Source organism: Jaculus jaculus, chromosome 11, assembly GCF_020740685.1.
Source record: "Jaculus jaculus isolate mJacJac1 chromosome 11, mJacJac1.mat.Y.cur, whole genome shotgun sequence".
NCBI classification, from domain to species: domain Eukaryota; kingdom Metazoa; phylum Chordata; class Mammalia; order Rodentia; family Dipodidae; genus Jaculus; species Jaculus jaculus.
In genome coordinates, this window is record NC_059112.1 from 60260817 (window position 1) to 60278462 (window position 17646).

At 49.5% G+C, this 17646-nt stretch overlaps 1 protein-coding gene across 6 annotated transcripts in view; it reads right to left on the reverse strand.

Annotated features, from left to right (window-relative positions):
- The window catches only part of Sh3tc1 (SH3 domain and tetratricopeptide repeats 1), a 52725-nt gene that overhangs the window by 8635 nt on the left and 26444 nt on the right, over positions 1–17646 (reverse strand). For all 6 annotated transcript variants that reach the window (XM_045130429.1, XM_045130430.1, XM_045130428.1 and 3 more), the window contains exons 7-12: positions 16750–16957; positions 15726–15802; positions 14823–15018; positions 10291–10424; positions 8506–8547; positions 2677–4353 (exon numbers count right to left, since the gene is read on the reverse strand). In XM_045130429.1, the coding sequence (XP_044986364.1) occupies positions 2677–4353; positions 8506–8547; positions 10291–10424; positions 14823–15018; positions 15726–15802; positions 16750–16957 (2334 nt within the window). The remainder of the gene's footprint in view (positions 1–2676; positions 4354–8505; positions 8548–10290; positions 10425–14822; positions 15019–15725; positions 15803–16749; positions 16958–17646) is intronic.

The following is a 17646-nucleotide window of genomic DNA, read 5'->3' on the forward strand; positions in this document are numbered from 1 at the left end:
CAGCCATGCGTCAGGCCACAGGCCACAACTCAGTAAATGTAAAAGGACCAGTCACAGGAAGTGTGTTCTTCAGCTATGTGGGAATGAAATCAGTGATAGAGCCAGTCTGGTGGCATAGGCTATAACCCCAGCTACTACTTAGGAGGCTGAGGCAGGAGAACTGCAAGTTGGAGGAGGAGGAAATGAATGAAGAACTTGAACCTCAAACCCCAAACCTTAAGAAACTAGGAAGTTAAGAATTACCTATCGCAAAACAACTAAAGGAAGAAACTAATAATCAGAGCAAAAATGTTAAAATGTAGACAAGTGAAAACAAACAAAAAAAAAATCAATGAAACCAAAAGTTGATTCTTTTCAAGATTAACACAATGGACAAATCTTTCACCAGAGTGACAGAGGGAGAGAAAGATGGAGGTCTGGGTAGAGAGATCAGTGGCTAAAGGTACTTGTTTACAAAGCCTGCTGTACCCCAGGACCCATGTACAGCCAGATGCACCAAGCGGCAAGTTCACTTGCAGTGGCTAGAGGCCCTGGCTCACCCATATTCTCTCTCTTTCTTCTCTTTCTCTCTTTCTGCTTATAAATAAAGAAGAGTATATTTTAAAAGCCTAGTGGTATGTGCCTGCAATCCCAGCACTGCTGGGGTGACAGAGATTGGAAGGTCCCTGGGGTTCATAAGCCAGTCTAGCCTACTTGGTAAGTTCTAGGCCAATGAGAAACCCTGTCTCAGAAGATGTACCTGATTTTCCTGAGGAATAAGAAACGCACACATGCCTGCAAACCTGCACACATATACAAATATATACACACAAGTATTTTTAAAAGGTGTAAATTACTAAAATCAGAAACAAAGAAAGTGACTTGCTGCTGGCCTCACAGAAATGAGAGGCTTTGATGGGGACAGGTGGGGCAGACACGTTCGTATTCCATGTTGGAAGAACAAACCTGAATGTGCTCATTATGAACAGCTGAGCACCAACACGCGGTTAGTGGCTGGCTCCTCCGAGTTAATGCTGTAGCCCTGGTGCCCCTGGAGGAGTACAGATGTGATAACGCAGACGCTCTTCATGAACAGCCTGAGCCCAGACATCACAGAATGAGGGGCAGAGTGCAAGACAACGAGAGACACAGACATGGCAAATCTCAGAAAAGTGGCTCACCACTTGATGAGAGGCGTGAGACCGAGCTCAGGAATGACTGCCTTTGGCCTCCTCCCTATGAAGCCACTGGCTGCGGATGAGATGGAAGGTGACTTGGGGTTGCTGTTGTTTCTTTTCTGGATGTTAACCTGCTGCCCTCTCAGATCGCCAGCTCTCTGAATAAAGCCTAATTTTATTCAATTTCTGTCTCTGCTCATTGGCTTTTGCAGTGACAGGCTGCACAAGCTCCAATATTCCAATTATCCTATGAAATAGCGCTGTGAACAATTACAAACTGACAAATCAGAGCATCCCAGAAAGAAATATACTACACTAATGGTGGCTCAACAATGTCCTGGTGTGAGACCTTGGTGCCTCCCAGAAGCCTTTCTGGGTCTTCTGGGATGCTCAGCTTAGCAAAGAAGAGACACGCATGGCTGAGTTCCTGCTGGCCCAGTCCAAATCTAATCCTCACCTCCTAGCCCACCTAGGGAGGCCTGCTGTGTAGCCAGGCTGCTGAGGCCACAGGGCTCTGCCCCTCCAGAGGACCCCCAGGGTCCCCTCACTGCCAGTGCATGTCCAGCTAAGGCCTTGGTTGTTGGAACTTTGCTCCCTTCCTGGCCCCTTTATACACGGCCATGAGTTTTGCTCCTTCAGAAACTGCAAGCGGGTGCCAGGCCCATGCTGGAGGGACGTGCGGCCCCAGGCCTGCCGGCACGGTGCAGTGATTGTTGTACAGTGCTCAGACTCCCCAGTGCTCGGAAGAGAAGGCTAAACCACACCTTGGGGTCCCTGGGACATGCCTAGCTTTCTAGCCAAGGTTTTCCATCCACCACTGCGAACTCATTCACGCCTGGGTCTTTGCACACGCTGTACCTCTAGCTCCTGACCCACCATTCCTCGCTTGTCTAAACCATCCTCAACCCTCTAGTCATGGACTAAAGAGACTTCCCTAACCCATGAGTTGGGGTGCAGAACTACACACCAACACACTGATAAACCCTCCTGGGTCTTTTCTGACCCAGTCATCTGCTTGCCATGGCTACACCCCAACCACCATCGAGGACCACATGCTTTGAGGTTAGCTTGGATTGTTCTGTGAAGAGGGCAAGTGGAGTATGTAGGGCAGGGAGACCTTGGGAGTCCCAGGAGCTAAAGCGCCCAGCACTGGAGGCCAGGCTCGGGGAGGCCCGGCTCCTTTCAGCTCAGTGGGACCCTGAGTCTCCAGGTTATTCCTATGGTGAACCACCACCCCAGTGAGGGGACTATGAAGTTCCCAGGATGATGAGGCGCTTTCTGTACACCCCTCCCCACGATTATGTCAGGCCTAGCATGGGAGCAGCCTGCCTCGGAGGCATTGGCAAACAGCTGCAGGCTTGCCACACTCAGCACTGTCAACAACAGAGAGCCGGCCTCTGGCCTCTCGGCCGTACCCCCGGGGTGCTCCAAACAGACATAGTGCCTTTCCTCTCCAGGACGCCAGCCCGACTGACACAGACCTGAGGAGGTGTGCAAGAGGGACAAGGGTGGCACTTACTCTCTAAGTGGTCAGTCTCCACAGCAACGAAAAAGGCCCATTCATAGTAGCACTTGGCCCGCTGGGTGAGGGCCTGGCGGCTGTACAGGTGCCCCATCCACAGAAGTACCCGGGTGAAGTCCTGGCCACACGCCCCACTCGGCAGCTGGGAGAAAAGTCCCACAGCCTCCCTCAGGTAGTGCTGGGCCAAGCTGCCTGCGCCAGCCTGCAGGCACAAGGCTCCAAAGTTGGCCAGGACCACAGCCTGGTTCTTCATTTGGCCACAGTCACGGGCCACACGCAGGGCTCTGAAGTAGCTCTCAGCTGCCTGCCTGGTCCTGCCAGTTCTCTTCAGGGCTATGGCCGCCATGTTGGAAATTATACCATCCTGGTCCTCACTGGCCACAGCGGCATCTGAGATGGACTCCAGGATGTCCAGGGCCACGCAGCTCTGCCCATGAAGCATATACAACCAGGCAAGAACCACCAAGCGGTCCACAACAGTGCGGACACCAGCTGCAGTGTCAGCTTCCACGGCTCGGGTCATGAAGGCAATGGCCTGGCCATACTGCTTGTGGCAGCTGTGCAGCTGGGCTAGGCTGGCGTAGAGAGGGCCACGCAGCACCTGCCTTGTGCCTGGGGCCAGGGAAGCCAAAGCTTGCCTGAGGTAGTGGGCAATCTGGGAGGGAAGGCTGTGGGCTGTCCTCTGGCTGTTTGGCCCAGGGACACTCTGGAGCACTAGGTCCACACTCCTCAGGGACCCAGCCAGGGAGCCCTGGGTCCACAGGGAAGCCACCCTGAGGCAGCTCAGGGCCAGGTGGGGCAGGCACTTCCGGCCATAGATGTCTGCCAGGAGCAGGTAACAGTCCTTGGGCCATGAGGCCTGCGAGGACCCCAGATCCCTGTGTAGATGCAATAGTCTCTCCAGGTAGGGCAAGGCCTCCTCTGGCTGTTTGAGATGGATATGGTGCTTGGCTAGCAAGAAGCAGGCTCGGGCCTCAGCCTGCAGGCTCCGTCCACAGATGACCCTTCGTAGTGCATACTTCAAGAGCTCCACCTCTGTGCTGCAGGCGTGGTCTGGCGTTCCCAGGAGCAAGGCTGCAGCTTTGGGGGCCACCTGTGCACACTTCTCTCTGTTCTTCTGCTTCAGGTACACGGTGGCCAGGCTGGCATACACTGCCACCACTAGGAAGAGGTCCTCAAAGCTGCCCTTCAGGGCTCCCATGGCTTCCTCAAAGTACACCCTGGCCTGGGATAGCTTGAGCTTGCGGGCACACAGCCTCCCCAGCAGGAGGCAGAGCCTGGCCAGGGCCATACCCAGGCCCGCTTTCTTGGCTATCCCCCGGGCCTGTGCCAAGTGTCCAGCCAGCTCCTCCTCATCATCAAAGCCACACAGCACAGTACTCAGCCAAGGCAGTGAGATGTCATACAGACCCCGGAAGTGGGCCTCATACCTGGGGCCATTCAGGACCTGCAGCAACGAATCCAGGGCCTTGGGGTCTGTCCAGTCATCTTCAGGGTCCAGACAGAAGGGGGCTTCTTCAGGATCTGGAGAGTTCACTCTGCTAGATGTTTCCCCAAGTCCCCAGGACATTGGTTCCCTGGAATTGTCTGAGCAGGCCTTGCACTGTTCTAGAATATCCTTCACCATCTGCAGGGTGTCATGTGGCTCTGGATTCAGACAAGGTAGAGGCATTTCTGCAAGACATTAAAGAAAGGCCTAGTTGGATCAGCATATGGCTGTGAGTCCTGGCATTGTCCTCTGCCCTTATCCCCTGTCTCTGTCATCAAGCCTCTGTGTGTGGATGACAACGCCCCACGCCACTGCCAGAGCACTCGAGACTAATGGCAGCAGCTCAGTCACCGATTCCTCAGAGGTTCCCTCTAGTCAGCCTTTCTACCCAACATCCCCCTGTCAACCTGCCCTGGGATAAGATAGTTATCCAAAAGACATATGTGTCTCAGCCCAGGAGAAGCTGGCAGATCCCTTCTCTTTAGAACCAAAATCACTATCTATCCCAGTCAGTGTTCTGACCATAAGTATGTGATTCTCTAGGAACCTCAAGCCAGTAGCCATGAGATAGGTTCCCCCACAGCAAACTGGAACAACAAACCAGTATAGTTGAAAACCTGTCTCATGAGATAGACAAAATGGACTGGGACACAACTCAATGGCAGAGCATGTCATTAGCATGCTCTGGCTTCAATCCTTATACCACACACACACACACACACACACACACACAAGAAAAGGACAAATCTGGGCTGGAGAGATGGCTTAGTGGCTGCAAAGCCAAAGGACCCAGGTTGTATTCCCCAGGACCCACGTTAGCCAGATGCACAAGCGGGACACATTTCTACAGTTCATTTTCAGTGGCTGGAGACCCCAGTGTGCCCATCCTCTCTCTCTCTCCCCCTCCTTCTCTGTCAAATAAATAAATTAATAAAAATAGAACATTTTTAAATGGACAAATAGATGTAAAAATTCCCAATAAAATATTGACAAACAGAATATAAGAATGTATCAGAAAGATCATTCACCCTGACCAACTAGGCTTTATTCCAGATATGCAGGGATGGTTCAACATATGCAAACAAATAATGTAATACATTATATAAATGGACTGAAGGACAAAAATCACATGATCACCTCATTAGATGCAGAAAAAGAATTTGACAAAATCCAACATCCCTTCATGATAAAAGTCCTACAGAGACTGGGAATAGAAGGAACATATCTCAACATAATAAAGGCTATTTATGACAGGCCTACAGCCAATATATTACCAAATGGGGAAAAACTTGAAGCTTTTGCACTAAAGTTAGGAACAAGACAAGGGTGTCCACTGTCACCACTTTTATTTAATATAGTACTGGAAGTCTTAGCCATAGCAATAGGGCAAGAAATACACATAAAAGGGATACAAATTGGAAAGGAAGAGGTTAAGTTATCATTATTTGCAGACGACTTGATTCTATACATAAAGGACCCTAAATATTCTACCAGAAAACTGTTAGAGCTGATAAACACCTATAGCCATGCAGCAGGATATAAAATAAACACACAGAAATCAGTAGCCTTCTTATATGCTAACAACAAACACACAGAGGATGAAATCAGAGAAGCACTCCCATTCACAATTGCATCAAAAAAAAAAATAAAGCAACTTGGAATAAACATAACTAAGGAAGTAAAGGATCTCTACAATGAAAATTTAAAATACTCAAGCAAGAAATTGCAGAAGACACTAGGAAATGGAAAGACATCCTTGTTCTTGTATTGGAAAAATCAATATTGTGAAAATGGCAATCTTACCAAAAGCAATCTACACACTTAATGCAATCCCCACCAAAATTCCAAAAGCATTCTTCATGGAAATAGGAAAAAAATCTAAAAATTCATTTGGAAGCACAAAAAACCCTCGAATATCTAAAATGATACTGAGCAACAAAAATAAGTTGGGAGGTGTCACCGTTCCAGACTTTAACCTATAGTACAGAGCCATAGTAACAAAAACAGCATGGTACTGGCACAAAAGCAGACATGTAGATCAGTGGAACAGAATAGGGGACCTAAATGTAAGTTTAGGTAGCTACCTGATATTCAACAAAAATGCCAAAAATACTCATTGGAGAAAAGACAGCCTCTTCAGCAAATAGTGCTGGGAAAACTGGATATGCATCTGTAAAAGGATGAAAATAGATCCTTCTCTCTCTCAATGCACAAGAATTAAGTCCAAATGGATTAAAGACCTTAATATCAGACCTGAAACTCTGAAATGTCTAGAGGAAACGTAGGGGAAATCCTTCAACATATTGATCTTGGCTAAGACTTTCTGAATATAACCCCAACTGCTCAGGCAATAAAACCACAGATTAACTACTGGGACCTCAAGAAATTACAAAGATTTTTTATGACAAAGGACACTGTGAATAAAGCAAAGAGGCAACTCTACAGAATGGGAAAAAGCTTTGCCAGCTATACATCTGATAGGGGATTAATATCTAGGATATACAAAGAACTCAAAAAATTAAATAATAAAGAACTCAAGCAACCCAATTAAAAATGGGCTCAAAAGAAGAAATACAGATGGTATATAAACATCTAAAAAAAATGTTCTACATCCCTGGTCATCAAGGAAATGCAGATTAAAACTATGTTGAGATTCCATGTCACTCCTGTCAGATTGGCTACCATCATGAAAACAAATGACCATAAATGCTGGTGAGGATATGGACAAAGAGGAACCTTCTACACTGTTGGTAGAAATGCAATCTGGTCCAGCCATTGTGGAAATCAGTGTGGAGTTCCTAAGACAGCTAAAAATAGATCTACCATGTGACCCAGCTATAGCACTTGTAGGCATATATCCTAAGGACTCATCTCACTACCTTAGAGATACTTGCTCAACCATGTTTATTGCCGCTCTATTCACAATAGCTGGAACCAGCCTAGATGTCCCTCAACTGATGAAGATATGGCACATTTATACAATGGAGTTCTACTCAGCGGTAAAGGAAAATGAAGTTATGAAATCTTCAGGAAAATGGATGGATCTGGAAAGGATTATACTCAGTGAAGTAACCCAGGCCCAGAAAGCCAAATGTCACATGCTCTCTCTTATATGTGGATCCTAGCTATACATGATTGGACTTATGTGTGACTAGGAAGAAAACTCAGTAGCAGAGGCCAGTAAGCTAGAAAAGGAGATATAAAGGGAATAGAAAGGAAGGGAGGGGGCTTAATAGGATGGTATTGTATATATGTAAGTAGAAGAATAGATTAATGGGGGTAAAAAGGCCTAAGTGAGGCTCAGAATCCATTGAGGAAGAGGTGGTGGAAAGCATGTAAGAGCCAAAGGAAGGGTAGGACTCCTTACAACATGCTCCACCAGACACAAAATGGCCTGGATATCCATGACCTCACAGTGCCTGTCACTACCTACACAAGACCATCACAATAGGAGGAAAAGATCATGACATCAAAATAAAAGAAAAACTGTTTGAGAGGGGTCAGGGATATGAAGGAGAGTAGAGTTTAAAAGAGGAAAGTGGGCGGAGGGAGGGCATTACCATAGGATACTGTTTCCAATCATGGAAGTTGTTAATAAAAAATAAATTAATTTAAAAATAAAGTGGAGAGTGACCAAGAAAAAAAAATGGACAAATCAGATAAAATCATCCCCCCTGGTGTGGGGGGGGGCATCAGGGTAGAGGACCCATTCCCTGCTGGAAATCACAGGCTTGCTGGTTGTTATGTTGGATGAACAAATTAGGATTAAACAACCTCTTTACATCCCAGAGTTTACACTTTGATGGACCCATACCCGAGGAACTTCCCAGGGCCCTCAGGGGTTCACCATCTCTAGCTCCCCTTTACCCATGGGGGAGATGGAAAGAGACTCCCAGAACCAGCTCCCGAAAAAGAGGACCCTCTGCTCTTGATTTTGGGGGAAAGTCTCCTCTCCAATCCAAAGCTTCAAATCCAGCACTCTCTCTGTCCCTAGCCATGTGGCCCACTGAGCAAAGCCATGCAGCTTCAGCTGGCCCAGGTCATCACAGGAAAGGAACCCATGGCCAGGAGTGGGCTCAGGCAGGAGGAAAAGTGAACGCCTTTCTGGGAGCCCTGCTGGGGTTGTGCGTTCATCAGGAGAGGTCTGGGTGCAGGAGGGAGTGCTTCAGGCCATCCCTCCAGCCCACATGCCACACCCCAAGCTGTAGAGGTGCAGATAAGTGGCTCTGGTGCCCAGTGTCTACAGCACTCAACACTGCTGCCTCCACCCCTCACCTGCACCTCTCTCCCAAGACCCTGCTATGAGCAGAGGACCCAAGCCTCGGGGCAGTGCTTACCTTGCTCCTCCAGCTGCTCACCCTCAGCTTCTTCAAACCAGTCTGCAAAGGAAGAGAAGCAGTCACCACCTCCACCAGCGTCTTGCGTCCTACCTCATTCTACCAGGTAAACACAAGCCACAAGTCACCAGCACCCATGAGGGAGAACTGTGGCCCAGGGCCAGAGAATCCATGTCCTTCATTCAGAGTCTCCAGACTGACATGGGGCACAGTGCCTGATGGAACCTCATCCCCACGCTGTCACTAAGGGTGCCCACCACCCTGGTTAGGGGCACAGCTGTGGATGCTGAGTCTTGTCCACCTCTGCTTTCCCATCATTGAAATGGGCATACTGGATTACCATAGCAACCAAATGAGAAAAAGAGCTGAAGACATGGGCAGTGTAATGAGCTGAGTGCCATGACAGCAGGTGCAACTGACCCTGCAGTGCACCTGCCTACCTCCTCCTGCCCAGTAAGCCCCCCACCCTGCTCCCCAAGAAAGGCAAGAGCTGAGGGAGCTTGGAAGAGTGAGAGGACGTTAATCTCTGGTTGTCAACTAGGCAGGATTTAGATTTAGAATCACCATGAAAGCCAATCTCTGACCATGCCTGTGAGGGATTTTCTAGATTTGGTGTTGGGTTCCTGGACTGTATGAATGAGGAGGAAGCTTGCTGGGCAGTCAGCATTCACTGCTCTCTGCTTATTCCCTGCGGAGGGACCAGACGTGTCGGCTTCCTGCTCCTTTTAGGCTTTCCCCACCATGTCGGATTACCTTCAAAATTGTGAGGCAGAAATGAAACCCTTTCCTTCCTCAAAGTGCTTCTGGTTTGGACAGCTTGTTCCAGCAATGAGGAAGAAACTGATGTAGGCAGGCTGAAGCCTATCCACTTAGCTAGAGAAATTCACTATGGTCCCAAGGATTTTGAAAATGTGTGGGGAAATGTATTTCTGTATGTGTGCATGCATGCATAGCTGTGGACAGGTATGTGAGCATGTGTGCATTTACATGGGGTACATATATACATGTTTGTGTTTGCACATGTGAGTGTTATGTTGACATGTACATATACATATCGGTGTATTACATAGGAGTGCATGTAGGTGTACATATGTGCATGTATGTATGTGCATATACATGCATGTCTCTGTGTGGCTGTGTGCATGGGAAGATGTGTATGAACATTTTTGTGCATGTGTGTATGTATATAGACACATCTTCATATGAACGTGTGCATGTGTGCAGGTGTTCTGTATCTGCACGTGTGTATACACACCTGTCATGGTGTGCAGGCTTGCGTCACCCCATCAGCAGCACGGTGAATGGCTGTGTGTCCCTGTGACCTGCAGCAGTCTGTTAATAATTCTGCTCAATGCTTCGCCCTGCCACAGCTCTTCCCTGTGTACCACTCACTTCCTATGCATGCTTGGAGGGGTGCAGGGGAACAGGGCAATCACACCGCCTTTGGAAGCAGCAGCCCTGCGGTTCCTTGCAGCCAAGTGCCCAGGTTGACTGATAGCCATGCAGCTCGTTCTGCATGGACAGGGGCTGCGCATCCAAGCCCTGGAGACTGACTAGTGTTAGCGCAGCACTGGCAAGGCAGGGTGCACAGGAATGCAGCACTGACTGGCTACTACCCACTTGCAAAGCACTTTGGCCCACACCCCTCAGCCCAGAGCCTGTCCTTCCTGGGGTCTGCCCCAAGAAGATGTCTCTAGGTTATCTGCAGGATGCAGTCAGCATGGACCACTCATGTTCTGGCAGCTCAGGGACGGGGTGGGATATGCCCCTCATTGCCATACCTACCCAGGCTACAGGTGGTGCACACATCTGTGCCCGATGTCCTGCTCAGGAGCCGCCGGGCATCCTCCTCAGAGAAACGGCCCTGGCTGCTGAAGAACAGCCTTTCTTCCTCACTGAGGAAAATCGCACATTCTAGGCTGGGGAGATAAAGTGCCTTATTTAGAATAACGTGTTTCCACAGAGTAAATAAAACTCAGGAGGCTGGGCTGGAGTGAGCTTGGTTGAGGCCCAACAGTACAGAACAGAATGGCCCCCCTGGCCAAGACCTTCACCTGCAGGGGAAACTGAGTTTCCCGGACCTTTGGGGAGTTCAGGGATCCACAGGCCAGCTGCAGCCCCAAGGTAGAGAAGCCCCTCTGCTCTGCCTTCACAGAAGGGCCACACACACGCCAGATGCCTCTTCTCCACTGCTGTCTCCTTGCACCCCCTCACAAAAGCCACATTACCACTGCCCACAGGAGTTCCCTTCTGTTCGGTACAGTGGAGACATGTGGATTCATGAATCATGAATACTTGCTATGATTTTGTCTTTTTGACAAAAGCCAGCATTTTATGGTGAGACCCATTTCTCTCCCCCATTTAACAACTCGTCCCCACTCACTGTCAGTAAAGACACTGAGATACAAACCAAACAGATCCTATCCTCAAGGGGACCACTGCCTGGTGGCCAGGAGCAGGTGCCTTGCAGTAAGAAAGACGATGATGTCTAAGGGTGAGCTCTTAGGCAGCTTCTAGAACCCCAACTGAAAGGTCTCCCACTCCAAGAAACACTCAGTGACAGTGGCCACCATTTGTCCCATACTGCCTGCCACAAAGCCAGGATTCATCTGTTCCATAAAATTAGGGAATGGAACAAGGAAAAAACAGAGGAAGGAAGGGAGAGAGAAGGTAATATTTGCCCACAGGACAAAATTACCAGCACAGTACAAAACTTTAAAGTATATCTAATTGATAAAGAAAATCAGGAGCTAGAGAGATGGCTCAGCAGTTAAAGGCACTTGTTTGCAAAGCTTGATCGCCAGGGTTTAATTGCCCAGTACCCCCGTAAAGCCAGATGCACAAAGAGGCACATACATCTGGAGTATATTTGCAATGGCAAGAGGTCTTGGTGTAGCTATTCATTCTCTCTCTCACGTTCTCTGCTTGAAAATAAATAAATAAATTTAAAAAATTCCAGGCATGGTGGCACATGCCTTTAATCCCAGCACTTGGGAGGCAGAGATAGGAGGATTGCTATGAGTTCAAGGCCAGCCTGAGACTACATAGTGAATGCAAGGTCAGCCTGGGCTAGAGTGAGACCCTACCTCGAAAAACCAAAAAAGAAACTTAGAACTTGTCACAGGACATTCTACAAAATAACAAGCCAGTATTCTTCAAATCCAATGCCTGAAGACAAAGGCAGATGGACAGTTTGAGATGAAGACAAGACAGGCGTGTGAGATGTGTTCTGGACCCTCTTTGGCTGAAGAGAGCAAAAACAGGAAGCCTACAGTGTGATTGTGTCTGGAGACAACAGCACTGTCATTGTTAATTTCTCAACTTTGACCCTTGTCTTGGGTTATGTAAGAGACATTTAGACTTTAGGAGCCCCACACTGTACCATTGAGGGGTAAACATGATACTTGCAATTTATCCTCAAGTGATCTAGAAAAATAGTAGTAAAAGAGAAAAGCTAGGGGGGATAAAGAGGTTTCTCAGTGGTTAAGGTGCTTGCCTGCAAAACCCAAGGACTTGGGTTCAATACCCCAGGACCTACATAAAGCCAGATACACAAAGTGGTGAATGCATCTGGAGTTTGTTTGCAGTGGCTAGAGGGCTTGGAGCACCCATTCTCTCTCTCTCTCTCTCTCTCTATTTACATATATATATATATATATATATATATATATATATATATATATATATAAAATATATCTGCCTCTTTCTCTCTCCCTCAAATAAATAAATAATGTTTTAAAAGAGAAAAGGTAAAACAAATGAGGCCAGAAACGAACATTCTGGCAGTTGTTGGGTGATGGCAGACGGAATGTTGCTCTCTTCCTGTACCTTGTCTGTAAGTCTGAAATTACATCAAGAGAAGAGCGATGGTTAGGGTGATGGCTCAGTGTGTAAAGCACTTAACACTAAAAGCCAGGCTTGGTGGTGGTACATGACTGCAGCCAGCACTGGGGAGGCAGAAATAGGCAGATATTCAGGCAAGCTGGTCAGTTAGTCTAACATAATTGGTGAGCCCTGGTTCTGTGAGAGCTCCTGTCTTAAAAAATAAAGGGCTTGCCATGCATGGTGGCGCTCACCTTTAGCCCCAGCACCTGGGAGGCAGAGGTAAGAGGTCTGCCATGAGTTTGAGGCCACTCTGCAACTACAGAGTGATTTCCAGGTCAGCCTGAGCTACAGTGAGACCCTACCTAGAAAAAGCAATAAATAAGTAAATAAATAAATAAATAAATAAATAAAGGGCTGGATAGATGGCTAAATGGTTAAGGCACTTGCCTGCAAAGTCTAAGGACATGGTTTAATTCCCTAATACCCCTGTAAAACCATATGCACAAAGTGGTGCATGCGTCTGGAGTTTGTATGCAGTGGCCAAGGGCCCTGACACATCCATTCTCTTTTTATCTTTCCCTTTCTTTCTTTCTTTCTTTTCTCTCTTTCTTTCTTTCTTTCTCTCTCTCTCTCCTTGCAAATAGACAAATAAAATATTTTAAAAATAAAGATTCTCTTTGCCTCTTTGTCTCCCTCTCAAATAAATAAATATTTTTAAAATAAATAAAGATGGAGGGTGACAGAGAGAGATGCCTGGCATCAACCTCTAGTACATTTATATGTGCATTTATATTATCAACCTCATGTACATTTATATGTGTGCCCACACACAAACATGCATACACATGCAAAACATTTTAAAGAGAAAGAGAGAGATGAGAACAAGAAGAGCCACCAGACTGTTTGTTGACCCAAAGGCAGGAAGCCCAGGAAAGATACCCAGGATATGTGGTTACAGTCCCCCTGACTGTAGAGAACTATAAAGAGAACAATGGCACCCACCCCAATGCCTTCCAGGAAGAGAGAGGGGCAATTGGAACAGACCCCAGCTCTTCCAGCCCTGACCTTTGTAAGTTCAACATTTGTTGAAGACACATGGACCCCAGACATCTACAGAGAAATATGCCCTTCCTTAAAGCTGGTGGGTATTGTACAGAGTGAGTGTCCCCAAGGAGTGTCCTATGGGTCCCAACTGGGCTCATAAGGTAAGAAAAAGATTCTGAGGCAACATTTTTTCCCTAAGGAAAAGGAAAGCTCAGACTTCCTGGTGTTCTGGGGATTCTCTGCCTTTTCCCAAAGACCACTCCTCCAGTGCCCAGGGTTGGCAGAGATAGCACAGAGGAGGTCCCAGGTTGGGGAAGCTGCATACAAATGTCTCACAGGGGCTGGGGTGGGGTCAGGAGGCAATTATGGATGGGACTTGGGGCACACAGAGCCCCAGGGATCCAGATGAGGGCACAGGGACCCACATGCCATCCAGAGTTAAGGGCTGAGCTGTTTTGCATAATTGGACTCAGGAAAGCTGATGGTGAGTGGGGCTTTGAAATCAGGGTCAGCAGGGCCTGGAGCATGCAGGCGTTATAGCCCGGCCTAGAGGCTTCACGGGGCTTTCTGCAAGGAGCGACTGGCAAACTCTCTGGGCACCTGGGACAGCAACTGGCTTTGGAAACTGGGTCTGCATGGATGTTCCTAGTTCTGGTTAATCTTGGTTGCCGGTTTGACAGGGTTTTAAATCTCCATGGAAATAAATCTTTGCAAGTCTGTGAGGGCTTTTCTGCCTTGAGGTGAGGAGATCCACCCTAACTACGGGTAGCCCCATTCTGTGGGCTGGAGGTGCTGGGTTGTGTGAAAAGGAGAAAGGAGCTGAGCACCAGCATGCATCCCTCTCTGGACTGAAGACGCAGCTGCTTCCTGCCACGGACTCCCTGCCATGATGGACAGCGTCCCCAGGAACCGTAAGTGGCCTTTCTCTGGTGGCCGTCGTCAGGTCTTTTGTCACAGAAACAAGAAGTAACTAAGACACCAGGTAAGCTGGGCCTGGACAGGAGCAGGCAGGACCCACCCACCGTATGCTGGTAAGTGTCTGACAAGAGGAAACAGCACACACAGGGGAGTAGGCCATCAGGGCAAGGCATGGGGACTGGTGAGGTACGGCCAGAAGCCAAGGACACTATCGTCAGTGGAGGCTGAGTGGGAACTGCCACGAGGAGTCTGGCTACCACACCTTGGCCTCAGCCTCCAGCCCCAGAATTGCGAGAACAAATGTCTAGCCTGACAGCGCTGGGCTCTGACACTACCAAAGCCCCAAGGCACCTGTGGGCAGTCCCACAGCGCCTCCTCGTGGTACCGGGAGGAAGGGCTGAGTTGGGTCCTGAAGAGCGAATAGTGTTGCTCTTCTGGCCAGCACCCAGGTTGCTCCCTAGGGAACTGGTGAAGGGTGGCAGTAATGCTTCAGTAACAGCGGGCGTCCAGGAGAGGGGCTCATCACTCACTCAGACGCTGAGCCCTGTGTGCTGATGAGGCCAGTCCTCACAAAGCCCACCTGGCCCGAGGCCACGTGCTGGCCCACACACCAGGGCAAGCCAGGCACCTGGGCACCCAGGATCTGGATGACATCACCACTGCAGAAGGACATCTCTTCAGGCCCCAAGCCCTGGCAGTCTTCCACTGCGGAGGCTAGGCCAAGGCCTGCAGAAAGAAGGCCACATGGTTAGATCTGGAGCCCCATGGGCAGCCAGGGTAGCCCACACACAGGTTGGTGTCCTGGATTACATGGTCAGAGGAGTGTGCAGTGGAGCATGGCCCTTGTGATGTGCGGGGATGGGCTAACTGTGGTCTCCAGAGGGGAATTTGATCTCTACACTGGATATGGGACACTGAGGCTCAGGGTCGTTGGTGAACTTGACCCTGGCTACCAGCCTTCAGGACCAGTCTTCCCCTCAAGCAGCTTAGGCATCAGGTCCTTCCACCCTTATAGGCCTGTGTCCACTTAATAGGCACATGGTGGTATAAGCACCACCTGGAGGGAGGTCCAGAGTGTGCTGAGCCCCAGACAAGCCAAAGGGCAGCTGCAGGGTTGCCTCCTCACACAGAAGGTCTAGTACAGGACTGGGCTCTCTGTCCTCCATTATGCCCTGGCAGATTCCACCAGAGTGTGGCCCACCCAGCACAGGCTCTTCCATGGGGCAGGTCTCACTGAAGTATCCCCTGGGAGGGGTCCATGATGCGTGCCCTGCCTGGTTCCTGAGTGCTGGGCTGCAGACATCACTGTGCAACCTGGATGAGATTTTGCCTTCCTCCTCAGAGATCATTCAGATCACACAGAAACTTCCAGAATGCTGGTACCCACCCTCTCATCAGGCTCCCAAAGAGGAAAAGGAGGTAAAGATACTTGCCAATTAGTGGGATGTCAGGAGTCCCAGGTTCATGCATGGAGTCCTCGATGGGGTCCCAGGGGACCCTGAGAGCCCACCTGCAGTAGGGACAAGAGGGCTGTATTGCAGGGACAGGGTTCAGGTAGGGGATAGGTACATTTTGCACTGAGACTGGTCAACAGCATCCCCTACTCCAACACATGTGCACCTGCCCAGGTTTCTGGTCCTCAGATTGGTATGTGTGGCTCTGCCCCCAGCCCGGTGCCCAATCCCCCTAACCCAGTGCCCAGTTTCAGGAGGCACTGTCAGCCCTGTTATCTAGAAGCCCTGCAGATTCTCAAATATCTGCCCCTACTGCTCTTCTGGAGTAGGCAACATGAGAGGTGTTCAGACCAGGCTTTGGATCTGAATCTAGCCTTGAGTCTCCTGCCTCCTTGTCTGCCATGTGGCCTGGACAAATCTTCTCACAGCCTTGGCTCCTCTGCCTATACATGAAAGCTGACTGGGTGCTATGGCCCCTCTGCCAAGAACCTGCCACTGAAGGACATCTATCTTCCGTGGGGACACTGCTAACCCCAGCTACTTCAAGAATGTGGTAAATATGGAAGCTGAGTTTCTTTCTTTGTTTTTGTTACTAGCATGTTCCTGCTCAGCAAGCTAACAGGAGCTTATGTGCTCCCCGTCCTCGTGGCCCAGCTTCCGTGGGCACGCCTCCCTCCTGCAGTGTGAACGTGATGAAACCATCTCAGATGCTTTCCAGAGCAAGCATAGCAGGACGTGCACACCACACATTCCCGTGTCCTCTCATCCTGGGCACAAGGTCCAATTAGTCCTTTAGGCAAGTGGTAGCCCGAGGCCCAGAGAGGTGGACTGTCTCTGAGGCTACATATGAGGAAGCAGCCAGAGGACCGCTGCCTGGTCTGAGATTGTCTTTTCACACAGGTCTCTCTCCACCCTGACACCTACAGAGAACCAGGCCTAGACAAGGCTGTGAGACCCCACATGACCCAGAGATGAAAAGAGGAGCACCAAACTTGGTACCTACTGGTGGAAGGGAGTCAAGGGTTCCAGCTCAGCCACTGCTGCCTGCTCAGAGGATCTGCTGGGCTTGGGAGATGAACAGTCTGCTTCTGGGGCCACCTCTTCCACGGGGCTTCCTGAAGCCCGCCTGAAGGGCTGGGGACCCTTCCCTACAGCCCAGGGTCCTGTTGATGCTGTCACATGGTTGTCAGGACACAGGACAAAGAAGGGCCCTTCAAAGGGACAGATAGTCATCCACGGTGACCAGACCAATGAAGCTCTGGCTCTACCAGGTCAGACTGCTACCGTCTTCCCTCCCCTTCAGGGGCACAGTGAGGGCAATATCCGCAGGAGACCCCCTCTCCTTCTCAGGAGCCAGTTACATAGTTCTGCAGGGCCAAAATGGTCCCAGCTCCACCTTGCCTATCCCTGTGAGGCAGGTTGTCTCATTATCCTGGACCTTGGTTTCCCATCTGTGCTATCCGGCTATAGAAACGTGATGCCCATGTTCCTTGTATTCTGGACTGTGACCAAGAAGCCCAGTCACGGGCTGGAGAGATGGCTTAGTGGTTAAGTGCTTTCCTGTGAAGCCTAAGGACCCTGGTTCGAGGCTCGGTTCTCCAGTTCCCACGTTAGCCAGATGCACAAGGGGGCGCACGCGTCTGGAGTTCGTTTGCAGAGGCTGGAAGCCCTGGCGCGCCCATTCTCTCTCTCTCCCTCTATCTGTCTTTCTCTCCGTCTCTGTTGCTCTCAAATAAATAAATAAATAAATTAAAAAAAAAAAGAAGCCCAGTCTCAGCTAAGTGTCCCCAGTCATCGCCGGGGGGTGGGGTGGGGTGGGGGGCATAGATTGCTTCAACCTCCCTTCCTGGGGAGTTGGTGCCCATTGCAAGGCTGAGACATACAGGAGCCAAACAAATCC